We start from the raw sequence: 15,344 nt of genomic DNA, 5'->3' as shown, positions 1-15,344 counted from the left end.
TCCGACTGGAATCCTGCAAATCTTGCATCCGACTGGAATCCTGCAGACGTTTCGCCAAAATCTCACTTGGCATCTTCAATGCTCGCGCTCCGAAAACACTTCGAACACTGGGAGGTTATCGGCGGTGCGTGTGGTATTTATACTCTGCGCCGGAGATGGTAACGGTGCTGCTTGTGCGTGGGGGGAGGTGGCTCCGCCCCCTGAATTGTCGCGTTGTTAATTTCGCCCGATCGTAGTTGCGATGTCCCCGTTGGCTGCTGCGCATCGCTCTGCTGTTTGATTATCGTTCTCCACGTGTTGGATAAATGCAGAGCGTCGTCTCTCGTATTGAGGTGTCCGGACTTTTCTATTTCGATGGCCTCTCGTATTATCCTAGTCCTAGACCAGATCAGGCGATATATATATATATATATATATATATATATATATATATATATATATATATATATATATATATATATATATATATACAGATATTCTTTACATAAATTCAAAAATAATACAATATAGATTTATTTAAATATAGTTAGAAATACAGGTTTTGAAACCCTCGCACGAATGACATATTATGCAAGTTTTATAAAGCACATTAGAGCGAATGTTTAATAAACGTATAAGTAAAGTTTATGAACGTTGTTTCATGCTATACTTTTTCTATTCTCTACTCTAAAATACTCCATTATATACTGCAGGCATTCGCAAACATCTGCTTTACTAAACACTGTCGCGAGTCACTTTGAGCGTTTCCGGTATTTTAGTCACGCGTTGTGTGCGATCGGACGTTGAGGTAGCGGTAGATTTAAAGCATGGTATTTTGATGCTTGTTAGTTCGGAACTACTCAAAAATTGATGGCGTAGACAAAGTATAGTATGCAAGACGTTTAAAAAAAAGTTACGAGTGTATTTAAGCACGAGTGAAACGAATGTTTAATAATAGAGGGCCCCGAAGAAAGCTTGTTGTATAATATATAATATATAAATATGAGACATTCACTGCTCCCAAGCTGACATTTTCAAGTGACACCTGTGTATTTTAGAGTTAGGGAATAGATTAAAGAAATGCAATCCTATAACAGAAAACCAAAAACTAGAGAAAGATTATTTAAGTAGTATTTCTTCCTCTTCTTTATATCCTCAATTATTTAACATAGTCGGAAAGTGTTTTTGTGTCGAATTAAATTCAATTTTTCAATAATACCACTGCTGATGATATCAACAATTCAGCTATGTTTAATGCGATGATATATATTTCTTAATTTTCAGCTACCAGTGTTTATAACTACCCTCTGTTGTGATCTCGTGACACGAGAATCTCACAGTCTGATTCCTGTCTGCTACAATCTACAGAGGCAGTATTCCGTTTATTCCGAAACTCATCAAGAAATCCAGTATTTCATCAATCTAATAAGACAAGAAAGAACCGCCTTTAAAGCAGCAGATTTCTTTGAAATTGATCGTTCTACGATGTTGTCTTTGTTAGGTGTAGTTGCAACGTACTTCATAGTTATAGCACAGTTCTATCAAACTGATGTTGCTCCATAAGTCAGGATCGTAAACGATAGTGAGGGACAATCATGAACTTTAAGGGTAGAATAAGGTTGATTGAAATTTGATTTAAAATGATGGGATATTGCTTTATCGCACATGTCATAAATGTAATTAAAGTAGGTACTGCTGAAGTCTTGTGAGAATTTTTTGGCGGTCATTTGATATTGGTTTTAATAATAGTGCTTGAGAATATCTTCTGGAACAAACTAAATAAGTTGGTAATTAAACTTATGCTGATGGCTTCATAGGTATATTATACTAAATTAAACGTCAAAATCGATATCGAAAGTAAGTGCTTTAAAAAGTTAAAAAGCAATTATTGTAGGTTTTTATGTTTTATTAAAGTACCTTACCTATATTAATATATTAATTAATATTAATACTAATAATAATAAAATGAATAATTAAGTAATTAAATTCAACAACCAAACAAAACAACCAAAAACAAAAATTAATTTGCAACCTGTCACAGAAGTATTTCCAAAATGGGTACATAATATTACTTAATATTGTTGAATATTTGAGTAAAGCTTTTGAAACATTTGTTAGTAACATTTTATTTCACAATTACATTTGTGCTATCCTATCCTGCTGGTGAGATACAATTAAACACTCCTCTGAATGCTATTCATATATTAATTAGTTACAATGCAATAACTACGGAAATATTGCAATATTATGAAATGGTGCGCTCGCACTCAATATCGTTGACCGACCAATATCTTAGAAAACTATTGGCGATTTTAAAATAGAGCGAACCCTCTAGCTGAAAAAATACGGAATAATTGTGATGTTTTTCGTATGAATTTCAGGTTATGTTGTATGATTCATGCTGATATTGTTTATTGTTAAAGTTCATTTGGTATTATTCGGGGTTCAGTTCCTTTACGGCTTCATCTGAGGCCCCGATCAACATTAAGCTTACCTGTTCCAAATCCAACATGTAGATAACATAAATCATTCTTATCACTCACAATGCGTTTATCAGCTTTTTTCATTTTATTATAATTTATTTTATTATTGTTTATTTATCCGATATATTTATTTATTAATATTTAAGATTGTAAAGTATTTGCAGTTATTTGTGTAATAGTATATTTTGTAACAAGCTTGATAAACGCCACTCCAGTAAAACGTTTGATTTGACAAGAGCATAGCGCACTGGATCACGTACCTTTTTTCAAAACGGCACGAAAAGATTCACTGAGTGACATGGTACGTGACCGTTAGAACTGACAAATGAATGTCAAATTACCGTCTATCGGAAACATCCCATCGCTACCAAATCCGTGTTTGTATTGCTTATTTTAGAGTAGGGCGTAGACAAACATTAATTAAATCTATCTTTTATGTATCTGAACTATGCTTTAAATAATTATCTTTTATATCTTTGTATATTTAAACTAGATATTTACTATTTTAACAAATTACATTAATTTTGCACGTCAGACACGCAACCAGTTATAGCAGTCAGTTCAGAGGGACATTGTACTTCGGTAAACGTAACGTTAGGGTTGTCGTATCCCTCCAAAAAATTGAATCTAACCCTGCAGCCGTCCTGTAGTTGTTCCGGCAAGTCGTCGCATTCGCTAAGCGTCGAGATACCGCCATATCTTGCTCCCCAACCATTTTCTGGTGCATTCCATTGCCTAATGCATCCCAAGTTGAAAAGTCCGACTCCACCTCCAGGAATTGCGATGTCAAAGTGGTTTTCGAATAAATCACCACCGGTATTTGTTATCTGCAGCAACATTTGTTTGCCTTGTAATTGACCTAGGAAGGACAGTAGTACACATCTGCAACAGTTGCTGGTATCAGCTCCACCTAGAATTAAAGAAAAGTGTACGTATGTAAAGGAGTCAGTCAATTTAAGTTTAAGTAACTAGCATAGTGTTTTAGGGTAAGTATAAAGTGGCGTCATGTGAAGCAAATGTATCACGTTGCCATTTGCAGAAATTGACAGAAAAATTTGACTTAACTTAAATTAGTTTAAACTTGTAATTGCTAAGAAAATTTATTCGCCTTTTTCTTTTGCAATGATTGAAATGGATAATTAAAATTACTATCTACGTTAGTTTCAATATATTGAAAACACTATTTTGCCGAATCCATCAAAAAATAATAACCTACAATTGATGGAATTATACTTGAAATATTATAAAAGCCAAACTCTCAAACTAATTTAATAACAAAACTAACCAAAACTCTCCCGAATACTATTTTTATAAAGGAGTGAAACTCATTGCCTTGAATAAAAGCATTAGAAAGTCAGTTTGCATTCATTTTTTGCGATCTTTAATATAATCGAAAAATGAAAACAATCGCTCTCGCAATTCGATTTAAGCTAAACAACATAAATTACATCGAATTAGACTACATACAAAAAGAGATATTCGTCACCCAAAATAAAATTCAATATAGGTCCAGAAATGGTTAGTTTTCAATATACGGAATGACTAAAATTTAATCAAAAAAACAGCTTGTGCGAAAATTTTTACGCCCGTCGTAGGCTACATTTTTGTTTAATATAAATTTTGTAGAACTAACTTTTTCAGAAAAAACAACTCAAGAATCATAAAAGTTGTACTTTTAGTGGCTTATTCAAAGTAAATAAAAATTACAATAAAGTTAATTGACAACACTATTAGTTAAAATACCTCCCATTAATGAATTTAATTTAATCTAGTTAAAGCAAAATTTGGCCAACAGATAGTAAAAAGCCATTTTTAAAAGTATTTAGCGATTACAGGATGGAAACATTTGGTAATTTTTAATATTTTTGATTTTTAAACAGCGCACCCTGTTTTTTTAAGCCATAAAGGTGTGTCTCCCATTTGTCTTAGTTTTTTATTTTAATTTGAGACTGAGATCTCCTGTAATTATTACTAAAAAAAATAATCATTTTAGAGATTCTTTGCCGTAACATAAGTAAAGAACTTTTCTACCAAACCAAACGGCCCTATGAAAAATTTTTATCAGTATATAGTGGACTGTATGATGTATGAAAAATATTGAATAGGTGGTAGGAAAAAAAGAAACTATATCAAGGCGATTATGTGCAAATCTGGCGTGCATGTGCCGCTTCAATATTTGGCGATATGCGGAAAGAATAAAAAATAAATTAAATTGAATAATTGTTCAATCCGAAAAGGAATAAGTAACAAAATAAATGTTCCAAATAAATAAGTTCCAACAAAAAAAATTATTTTCCCATACCGCACGATGGTTGGTAGTCCCTTTCGTATCCGAATATGTGAAGGCAACAATTGAGTAATGGCAGGTATACGATGAATAACCAAATGGTTAAAAACACAAACCAGTGAAAGAGGCGGCGGTAAATCCGTAAGCCAGAGTGTCGTTGACTATCCAGGGTTGTTGGCTGTTGCAAGTGAACGAACTACCCTCTTCTGCGCATCCCGACTGTGCGTTAAAGTCGATCGGAGTGATCCCGTCTACTTCGCATGCTTGTACCGGCGATTTTACGTTAGTCGATTCCACAAACCACGCGCATGAAACCTTGCAACAATCCCAATAAAGGGTTGTTATTCCGGTACCGTTGAAACCCCCCTCGATCGGAGTTATTTCCGGTGAACTTTGGCAATTGAAGGCTTCAACTGGAAAAGACTTGGTTTTTATTTTTTCGCAGCACTCAATTTACATTGCACACTATAAATACGATGTTCACTATTATATCGATAATAATTAAAATAAAATTCAGAGAGATGTATTAAGCCCGTTTCTCACTAAGCGATCTGGAGAAATGCAACGTAATGACATAAACATTGAGTAATTACAATTGCAGTGGTTTCACATTCATGCAATAAAAATGCAGTAGGTTATTTTGACTATTTGAATAAAACAAGCACTTTTTGAAAAACTTTTTTTTTGGTTTCGAATGTAAATTTTTGCAATCAGAAAAATAGAAAAATTCTAAAAGAAGCTCTATATCAAGCATAGTAATAGCATGTCTGCATGTCTGTAATTTACTATAAAATTGAGGCCGCCACGTAGTCAAATTAGAATTCGACCAAATACTTCAGCCTGAAATTAAGTGTTATCAAAAGTTGCAAGTGTGTGGGTGTAGACTATCGTTTTTATTATGCTCAAAGAAACCAAAATTAAAAAAACAGCGGATGCGTATATAAAAAATTGAAGTTTCTCGGAAATAAAATATAAGGATATTGTAGAAGGTAAAAAAATGACAAAAACTCTTTATTTCCGAAAGAGATTTGGGATATACCTGCGAATTAGTTGAAAGTTATATACATTTTTTTAGTGGAATTTCGATCAGATTCCTCATATATGACCCCCAGAATCACATGTGATAAATAACTATCAACGTTAAAAATGCTAAAAAAGAATATAAATTATTTAGAAAGAATAAAAGGATTATTTAAATGAAACTAGCAACAAAGGAGTTTTTGATTGTCCTTGTATTATTTGATTTATAATATTTGATAGAGTGTCCTAACATGCAATTAATATAAGTTTTTTAGTTAAACCCATGATTTGATGTTGCGAATTTTCAATTGTTTATTTAATATTTTACCGAATATACTGATTTTATATTATAATTTATTGATTTAACATATAAATTCTTCCAGATGAAGAGCTAAACCATTAAAACACGATTCAGTGTTCTTTGTTTCTTGTTGGCTATATGCTCACGAAGTACACAGCACACCCTCTAATATGACCCGACATAATCAAATCGTTTAATATAAGAACTTTGTATCTGTAACGACTATTAGATTTATAGTATACTTACAAGCTGCTATAAGAAATAGGCCGATTGTTAACAACATTTTTGTTTCTCTGGTCGATCACTAGCATAGGAAATTCTACGCTGAAATAGTCCATTTTTAAGTAAATTCATTCTTTAAAATCTCATATCTATCGCGCATTTTTAAGAGGCCCTAAAAATAAATATGATGCAGTTAAATATTATCTAACATGACTTTTTCCAAGTGGTTAATCGAATATTTCGTCGCTTCATCTTCGTTTTTTTGCAGGTGTACTGGCAAACAACCTGTTCGAAATTCCCATCTTAATCTAGAACGGATATTTTCAAAGCGAAAATATATCGTCTTAGATTTTGACAGCCTGGCCTGTCCTGTAGTACGGAGCATCAGGGATGAAGTATAAAAGTGTTTTAAAAATATAAATATCAATTTTTATATTATGTTTATTTAGATATATTAAAATCATATTAGTACTAATAGAAAATACGCTGGCACTAAATATATACAAATTTTTATGAATATTTTCCATTTTTTTATTAATAATTACCTACATATTTTTCAACACTTATTCAACAACTATTTCTGTTTCATTCTCAGAGTCATGAATACAATAGACTCTTTGTTATTTTCTATGCTATTGTAAGAAACTTCAATTTTTAATAGATACACTTACGGTCGATAAAAAATTTGTAGTCTGAAATTAACATTTTTATTATATTATTATAACATAACTACCGATAAACTCCACATTTGCCTCCATCGTGTAGGTTAAATAAATTATTTACAATCACGTATCTTTTGATATTTGTTGGGATGTTGTTGGAAAAAAATTAAAAATTAGACGAATGGATATTGTTTATTAATCAAATTTAAATTTTTGAAGACAATTTTATAAATGAATACATTAGTAGGTCGCAACGTCAAAATCTCTGACAAATATGACAACAGCGTATCGGAATATTTTTGTTACACTTACAAGGTTATCTGTATCGGTGTTACAAAATACACAATACACAATACATTTCTCGAAAATCGAATAGAACGCAGACCTCCATGTACAAACTATATATATATATATATATATATATATATATATATATATATATATATATATATATATATATATATATATATATATATATATATATATTCTCACGTATTGATTCACGGATGGAAAAATGTGATGACACTATATTCCGGGATATCATCCGTTCGCTCGTTGAACTCCGACTGGAATCCTGCAAATCCTGCATCCGACTGGAATCCTGTAGACGTTTCGCCAAAATCTCACTTGGCATCTTCAATGCTCGCGCTCCGAAAACACTTCGGATTCCAGTCGGAGTTCAACGAGCGAACGGATGATATCCCGGAATATAGTGTCATCACATTTTTCCATCCCTGAATCAATACGTGAGAATATATATATATATATATATATATATATATATATATATATATATATATATATATATATATATATATATATATATATATGTATATAGTTTGAACATGGAGGTATAGGTATATATATTGATATTAACAAAGAGCTGAGATACGTGCAGTGTTCCCTTGTTCTCATAAATAAACGAGGCAGTAAAGTTTCACTAAAAATTTTTTTACCTATATTATGAGTTACTTCAAAAATGCACTAAAAGTTAAGTCGAACGAAAATAAAACAAAACTTTTTAATCTATTATGAGGAGGCCCCTTAATCACTCACTAAGTGAAGATTTTCTTTGTGAAAACCAAGAATTACGTCCTAATAAACGGTTGTTAAAATTACGCTTTATTTGGACACTGCTTCATGAGACAATTCGACCATAATAAACGGTTATTATCTTCTTCTTTTCTTCGCTTTTAAAGTGGGCAAGTTGATTCAGAAAATACACCCATTAGCGACATGCGTCGACGATTTCTGACCCTTGTTGGTCACTGACCAATCTATATACCAAGACTTGTGAACATCCGCTTCCGTCGTGGACCATCCGGGTCCATCCGGCCTCCTAATGACGTGAATGACAAAACCAGCGGAACTGTACCGCACCAATACTTTGAAACGTTCACAAAACTCTTTCAAAACAAACCCCATGCGACTCGATACCATACTTTTGAGACGGATATAAGGAATTCTACAGGGAGCGAGAGGAGTTAAAAAAAATTGGTTGGCTGAAAAATACAAATTACGTATCTTACTAACAGAAATTTATTAAGCTGAAACACAGTTTGTAATTTCCGACAATTCTCGTGGACACTGAACTTCGTAGAATGTAACTGGTGGGTTAGGTACTCCTTCCATGAATTCGAATCTAAATTTACAGCCAGGCTGAAGAGCGTCAGGTAGTTCGGAACATTCAGTTTCGGAGTTTATTCCGCCGTATCTTTCACCCCAACCATTTTCTGGTGCATTCCATTGACTAATGCATCCCAAGTTATAAATTCCAACCCCACCTCCGGGCAGAGCTATGTCGAAGTGGTTTTCAGCCAATGGGTCACCTGTGTTGGTTATTTGAGCCAGAAGTTGTTTACCTTCTAGTTGACCTTGGAAGGACAGCAGGACACATGCACAGCATTTGTGATTATCTACTCCACCTATATTAGAAAAAACATATTATTTTGATCTAATAACTCAGTTTTAAATATGTCAATAATGTGCATATATGAATGATGGGCGAAAAAATTATAGTTCAAAGTACAAGTAGACGTTTGCTGCTTCTGCAAAATACTATGCGAGTTGTGATAAATTTATAATGTTAATTTCCAAAGCACTGTTTAATACCCTAATTTAAATGAATATAATATGGACGAAGGTACTTATTTTTAGCAATATTACTGGTTGCCAGCTGCAAATTGTATTCTCACCAACAAAAGAGACACTGAACTGCACAATAATGAATTTATCAGTGACGAAAGTCGACTTTAAAGCAAACTACCAACCATAATTTTATTTCTATTTTCTTATAGTTTATATCTCAAAAGTAATAGTGTGAATAATTTTAGAACTTATCAATTAGTATAATAATAATTCTTATTAGTGTTATTCTGTGAATTGCTCGAAACTCTTTGAACAATTAAATTAATACTTCACATTATATTGTGAACCATATCCTAACAACTAAAGGGAAACTACATACCCGTAAAGGAAGCTGCTACAAATCCATAAGCAAGGGTGTCGTTGATTACCCACGGCTGCTGATTGGTACACGTGTATGCAGAACCACTGGCATCACAACCGGACTGAGCATTGCTATCAATTGGGGTCACACCATCAACGGCACACGATTGGACTGGTACCTGTTCGTTGGTTTCCGGTATTAACCAACCACAAGATGGCTTACAGCAATCCCAATACCGTGTGGTGGTGCCATTACCACTTACGCCTCCATTGACAGGAACAATTTCCGGAGAACTTTGGCATTTGTAGGCGTCAACTGAAAAATCGCCGATTTGATTGCGGTGGAATTTCGTCGAAATTAACAAAGAAATATGTCGAAAAATCGATTGTGTTTTGTAAGTGATATATTAATGAGGTTCACACAAGATGCAATTGTATGCTATAAAACTTAGCAGATACCTGTTAATACTTACAAGCAGCCAACAAAGCTACTGATATAGATAAAGATTTCATTTTCATTTCACTGTTAAGCCAGCTTCGGTGTTTGAAATTATATACCTATAAGCTTATCGATTTTAAATATTATTTTTTAAAATGTCGTTAGTAGTATATCTGAAGTATCTCAACAAATAAATAGGTATTCTGAAACTTGATTGCGTTGATAATTTTGTTCAAATCTAGATATATGTACTTAATAATGACAAATATTATTTAAGCGTGAGGGTCAATATTACGAAAACATGATGTTTAATGGAATCGACATTTACTGCCTTAATGCGCTTATATTTTTGTTTATTAAGAAGTCAATTTTCACTGTGGTAATTTAGTGGCGAGTAGTTTCATTTATTGAACAAAATTATTAGCTTAGTTCTAAAATTAGAATAGCCAAAACTAATCACACTAATATATAATTCTGTTCTTGAAGAATATAACTTCTTAATATAGAAATTGAACTAGAGAAGCATAACTGCAAACAACGTTTATTTTGTATTTAAGTTAAGTGATAAATAAAAAAACAAATTTTCAAAACCAATCTTAAAAAACGTTCAGTGGACGTTTTTGGGGTTCTTGTATTTATCATAAAATATTATACAAAATTTGAATGTTGAAATTTAACAGTTATTTTAATCAATACTAAATTGTCAAAAGAGAACTGGAGAATGTCACAAGTTGTTATTTATTTTGATGTCATAATTATTGTGCTAACTGTTACCAACATCCGACTGCTCTCAATCCCGGAGATAACAAAACTGACATAGTAAAAAATCTTTTTTCTACTCCCGTCTGCAAAATACCTATTTGCCCACCGATCTAGCGTGCGGGAAGCATCACTTTACTACGTCAGTTTCCTTTCTCATGAATCCGAGCCACTTCGGACATTTCCGGGATTTTACCACACGGATTTGGGAGCAATCGGATGTTTTCGGAGATATTTACCACGACTTGAATTTTGACGTTTGTCAATTCTGACGGTCATGCAGTGCACGTATTCATGTTGTTGTGCGAAAATGTACCCAAAAACTAACGGTCATAGAAAAAGTATAGTATGTAACACGTTCGGCAAACTTTTTAATTCACTCGTTTATTAAATACTCAAATGGTGTTTAACGCACTTGTTGCATAATATACTCTAATCTACTATCTACTGAAATAAAGAACGCTTCAGAATTTTGAAATCAAACTAAGTTTTACCAAATTCTTAAATTTCTTTAAAGTATTTAGATAAATGAAACCTTGTTTACCTGTCTTTTTGTAATGTCCAATGTAAACTGATTCTATTCCATTCTATTTTAAGTATACAAACAGTTTCATAAAACTAAGAGTGTTTCAAAAATTGTCAAATTATTCAGCTATAATTTTATTCAACAAAATATACTTGACAAAATAAAGAATCTACTGATGATACTGATAAAAAAAGAACAATCAATGTTTTTAAATATCCCAATATATAACGTTAAACTTCGTAGAATATTATTTTATATAAGTTTACAAGTAATAAGAAATAGGTAATAAGTCCATCTACAGATTGGATTTTGAAATAAGAAATGGTATATTATGCAACAAGTGTGGTAAACGGAATTTGAGTAACAAGTTTATTTGGCACGAGAGGAATGAGTGTTTGATAAACCAGTGACTTCAAAAGTTTGACAAACGTGTTGCATACTATACTTTTTCCAGGGCCGTTAGTTTTTTGGGTATATTTTTGCAAAACAACGCGAATACATTCATTGACATGATCGTCAGAATTGACAAATGTCAAAATTCAAGTTGTGGGAAATATATCCGAAAATATCCGATTGCTCCCAAACCCTTGCGGGAATAGCCCGAAATTGTCCGAAGTGACTCTGTTCTGTGGGAAACGAAACTGACGTGGTAAAATGACACTTTGTGCACGCTAGGTCGGTGTATAATCGCACATTTTAGAGAAGGGATTCGAAAAAAGCAGATTTTATTTGATCAGATTGTTGTTTTTTTGGATAGAAAAACAAAACAGGTTATGGATGACATTTATTAAGCTGGTATACATTTAGTGATAGCAGACAGTTCACTTGGGCACTCCACTTCTTCGAACGTGACCGGAGGATTATCCACCCCATTCATAAAATCAAATCTAAACCTACAGCCCGGTTGAAGCACGGAGGGCAGCTGGGAACAATCGCTCAGAGAACTGATACCCCCGTATCTTTCACCCCAGCCATTTTCGGTTGTATTCCACTGACTCATACATCCCAAATTAAAAATTCCGACGCCGCCCCCGGGGACCGCGATGTCAAAATGATTTTCGTATAAGTCACCACCCGTATTGGTTATCTGGGCCAACATTTGTTTTCCTTTGAGGTCACCTTGGAAAGACAGCAGTACACAGGTACAACATCTGCTGTTATCCACTCCACCTAAAGATAAAATATTTTGTTATAACTATATCTTTTTATACAGGGTGATTTATTAATTATTGGAAAAATATAAACTGCAGAATTCTCTAAATAAAATGTGTTATTGAAAAATTTAAACTTTATATTTGCCCAGTACTTTAAAACTAGTTGACGTATTCTTGTCATGTTTGGCGAGAAGCATAGGCACTAGATTATGCAAAATAAATATTTCAAGCTAAAATTTGTTCATAGATATAAGGAAGTGACTAACTGATACGAATTAAGGAAATACCCGGGCAAGCTGTAAGAATGAAATATGGCAGAACAGGTCCGTACTTTTCTTAGGATTTAATTATTTGGGGTTTTGTTAGGAAAGATACTAACTAAACAATATTTATTTATGTATGTATTTTTATTTAAATCTAAAATAAAATTACAAATTATTTTTATTAGCTAATTAAATTAATTAAAATTATTCACATAATATATCAGTATCACTATCGCTATCATCGCCTGTTCTAATTATTATTTTTTCTATATTATTTGCAATATGGATATACGATTGTTCTGCTTTTTATATGTGTTTAACAGAATTTGCTAAACTTTGTGGAGGGATGTTAAAAATTTCGGTTTCTATAAGTTTGAGGACTTTGGACTTAACACAGGGAAAACCATTGTTACTAATAAACTTAAACTAAGTAGTATACCAAACCAAAGAATATTAAACATAGGTAGGTATAAAATTATTTTCTGTTACGGACCGCAATTTTACCGAGACTTTAGGTAATAATCTTGTTAATGATCACCCTATGAACAGACCATACTACCTGTTTCTTCCAAAATTTTTAGATACTGCCATTTGTGTACAATTTTAGTGTTTTCGAATACGTATGTGAATAAAATGCTCATTATTCGCAATTATTATAGATTATTTCTCGATATTTTTAAAATTAAAAGCATAGAACTGTACCATTATTTTAATGTCAATGGGTAGTTACTTAATTATTGTTAAACTTTTTGCACCCCATCAGGATTATATTTATTACACAAATTTAACTTTAATCCATATTAACAAAAACTAAATGTAATTTATTGCAATTCTTGTTTGGTGGTTCTGAAACTAACCAAAACTAACCAAGCTGTTGCAATCCAAATAATAGAGCTATTTCATGAAACAACACATTTTATGCAAGTGATTGGAATTATTACTGATTCACCCTGTATACCTCCAGATGTAGTCTAAAATGAGATTTAAAGTTAAAATATGTTATGGTGGTTTTGAATTATAGCATAATTTTTATTTTATGTTGGTATTTTTATAATTCAAAACGTTTCAATAACAAATTTGTGTTATATAAATTTGTTATCGGTATACTTAAGTATTTGATTATCTGTAGGTATTATTATGGCACCTTATCACATCGCTTTCTTTATTGTACTTCAAAAGGTGTTATTGCAACATCTACACAAGGGTTGTGAAATTTTCCGTATATTCAAGGACACTTATTCCGCTTTTAAGCGACACTCCTAACGAATAAACCTGTCTAAGAGAAAACAGCCAAATACCAACCACTAAAAGAAGCTGCAGTAAATCCATACGCAAGTGTGTCATTCACAATCCAAGGTTGTTGGTTGGTACATGCGTATGAAACTCCGTTAACTTCACAACCAGATTGGGAATTGTCGTCAATTGGAGTTACGCCATCGATCTCGCATGCTTGCACAGGTGCTATTTCATTGGTTTCAGGTATTAACCATGCGCATGATGGTTTGCAACAATCCCAGTAACGTGTGCTTGTACCGGAACCGCTTAGACCTCCCGGAACCGGAATGATTTCTGGAGATTTTTGGCAATTGTATGCCTGAACTGCAATATTAAAACGTTCTGTTAACGCATAGGTAAATAAATTTGTGTGGTTGTTTCAAGCAGTCAATTAGAAAGGCATATATTAATTGAACAGAAACATTTGGGATACACCCTTTTTAAAGTTTAATCGTTTTTGTGCTACATTTTCTTACAAATATTTTTGTACTGAAAAATGTTAGATAAGTAATACTTACAAAGTGCGAATAACAGCACTGTTAGTGTTAAGGACGACATTTTCGTTTATCTCAATAGTACGGAGTTATTGTAACACAAATTCAGAAATTATATACCTTGAGATTATCGCTTTAATTATCAAAAAACATTTTGCCTGTATATACGTAAAGTACTTGTCCGCGGACAACCACGATAACCAGATATTATCTGTAACTAGTGTTAAGTGTTTGTGCGTACATGGTGTGTAAATAAGTAATTGATCCATATTGTGGGATTTTATCATACACTTCTGCAAAGCAGGTCCTTTAGTTAGGTTAGTTAATAAATCATATTCTAAACAAACATGTTGCTATACTATAAATTTATTCATAAAACCTTAAGGCCCTCAAAAATATTCGCCACTCTAGGTGTTAATTGGTTTGCCAAGAATATGAATTCAAAATTTTGGTTTATGTACTATAATTGCCACTTTAAAATTGTTGCAGCATCAGTTTTTTGCTAGTCATGTTTCTTTTTCAATTTGAGTCCAGTTTTCTAAACTTCAAAAATAATTTTGGGCTACTTGGTTTGTATTGTATATATCCCATTATAGCAAATATCATATTTAATCGCCAAAAGAGTGTGAAGATTATTGGATTTTCACTCATAATTTCTACAGACACAGGGATAAATAGTTTTAGTGAGGCAAATATCTGCAATAGTGAAACAAAATTATGGATGCCATCACTCAGTAGTTACCGAAAATTTACAAATGACGTATGTAAACAATTTGATATCATTACACAAATGAATAGGTCACGTTTCTAATTGATTATATGTTTTTTTAATTTGTAAAGTTGATATCACTCTTTTTTTCCTGTTTGCGTTATTTTGAGAGTAGATAAATAAAATAAGCGTTTGGCAATTGAGTTTTCCACTAATTTCTAGCTTCATTTCAAAAGTTTATAACATATCGCATAAGACGAATTCAATTTGTGTGTTTTAATTTTCTACCAAATAAGAATTCGAGCTCGACTTTTAGTTCTTTT

At 32.6% G+C, this 15,344-nt stretch overlaps 3 protein-coding genes across 3 annotated transcripts; all 3 read right to left on the bottom strand.

The window, feature by feature from the left end:
- Positions 1-541: 541 nt before the first annotated feature.
- LOC132698972 (endoglucanase-like) lies at positions 542-6,449 on the bottom strand. The gene is made up of 3 exons (XM_060665325.1): positions 6,317-6,449; positions 4,866-5,162; positions 542-3,372 (listed from the first exon to the last, which is right to left on the bottom strand). The coding sequence occupies exons 1-3, from the start codon at positions 6,351-6,353 to the stop codon at positions 2,981-2,983; spliced, it is 726 nt and encodes a 241-aa protein (XP_060521308.1). The 5' UTR covers positions 6,354-6,449; the 3' UTR covers positions 542-2,980.
- A 2,035-nt stretch (positions 6,450-8,484) lies between these two features.
- On the bottom strand, positions 8,485-10,009 carry LOC132700994 (endoglucanase-like). The gene is made up of 3 exons (XM_060668603.1): positions 9,876-10,009; positions 9,422-9,718; positions 8,485-8,879 (listed from the first exon to the last, which is right to left on the bottom strand). The coding sequence occupies exons 1-3, from the start codon at positions 9,919-9,921 to the stop codon at positions 8,497-8,499; spliced, it is 726 nt and encodes a 241-aa protein (XP_060524586.1). The 5' UTR covers positions 9,922-10,009; the 3' UTR covers positions 8,485-8,496.
- A 1,895-nt stretch (positions 10,010-11,904) lies between these two features.
- Positions 11,905-14,470, bottom strand: LOC132700694 (endoglucanase-like). Its single transcript, XM_060668184.1, has 3 exons — positions 14,337-14,470; positions 13,846-14,142; positions 11,905-12,296 (listed from the first exon to the last, which is right to left on the bottom strand). The coding sequence occupies exons 1-3, from the start codon at positions 14,374-14,376 to the stop codon at positions 11,914-11,916; spliced, it is 720 nt and encodes a 239-aa protein (XP_060524167.1). The 5' UTR covers positions 14,377-14,470; the 3' UTR covers positions 11,905-11,913.
- Between the last annotated feature and the right edge of the window lie 874 nt (positions 14,471-15,344).

Source organism: Cylas formicarius, unplaced genomic scaffold (genome assembly GCF_029955315.1).
Source record: "Cylas formicarius isolate icCylForm1 unplaced genomic scaffold, icCylForm1.1 PGA_scaffold_10__41_contigs__length_53128322, whole genome shotgun sequence".
NCBI classification, from domain to species: Eukaryota; Metazoa; Arthropoda; class Insecta; order Coleoptera; family Brentidae; genus Cylas; species Cylas formicarius.
The sequence above is the reverse complement of the archived record's forward strand: the minus strand, read 5'-3'. Positions and strand labels throughout refer to the sequence as shown.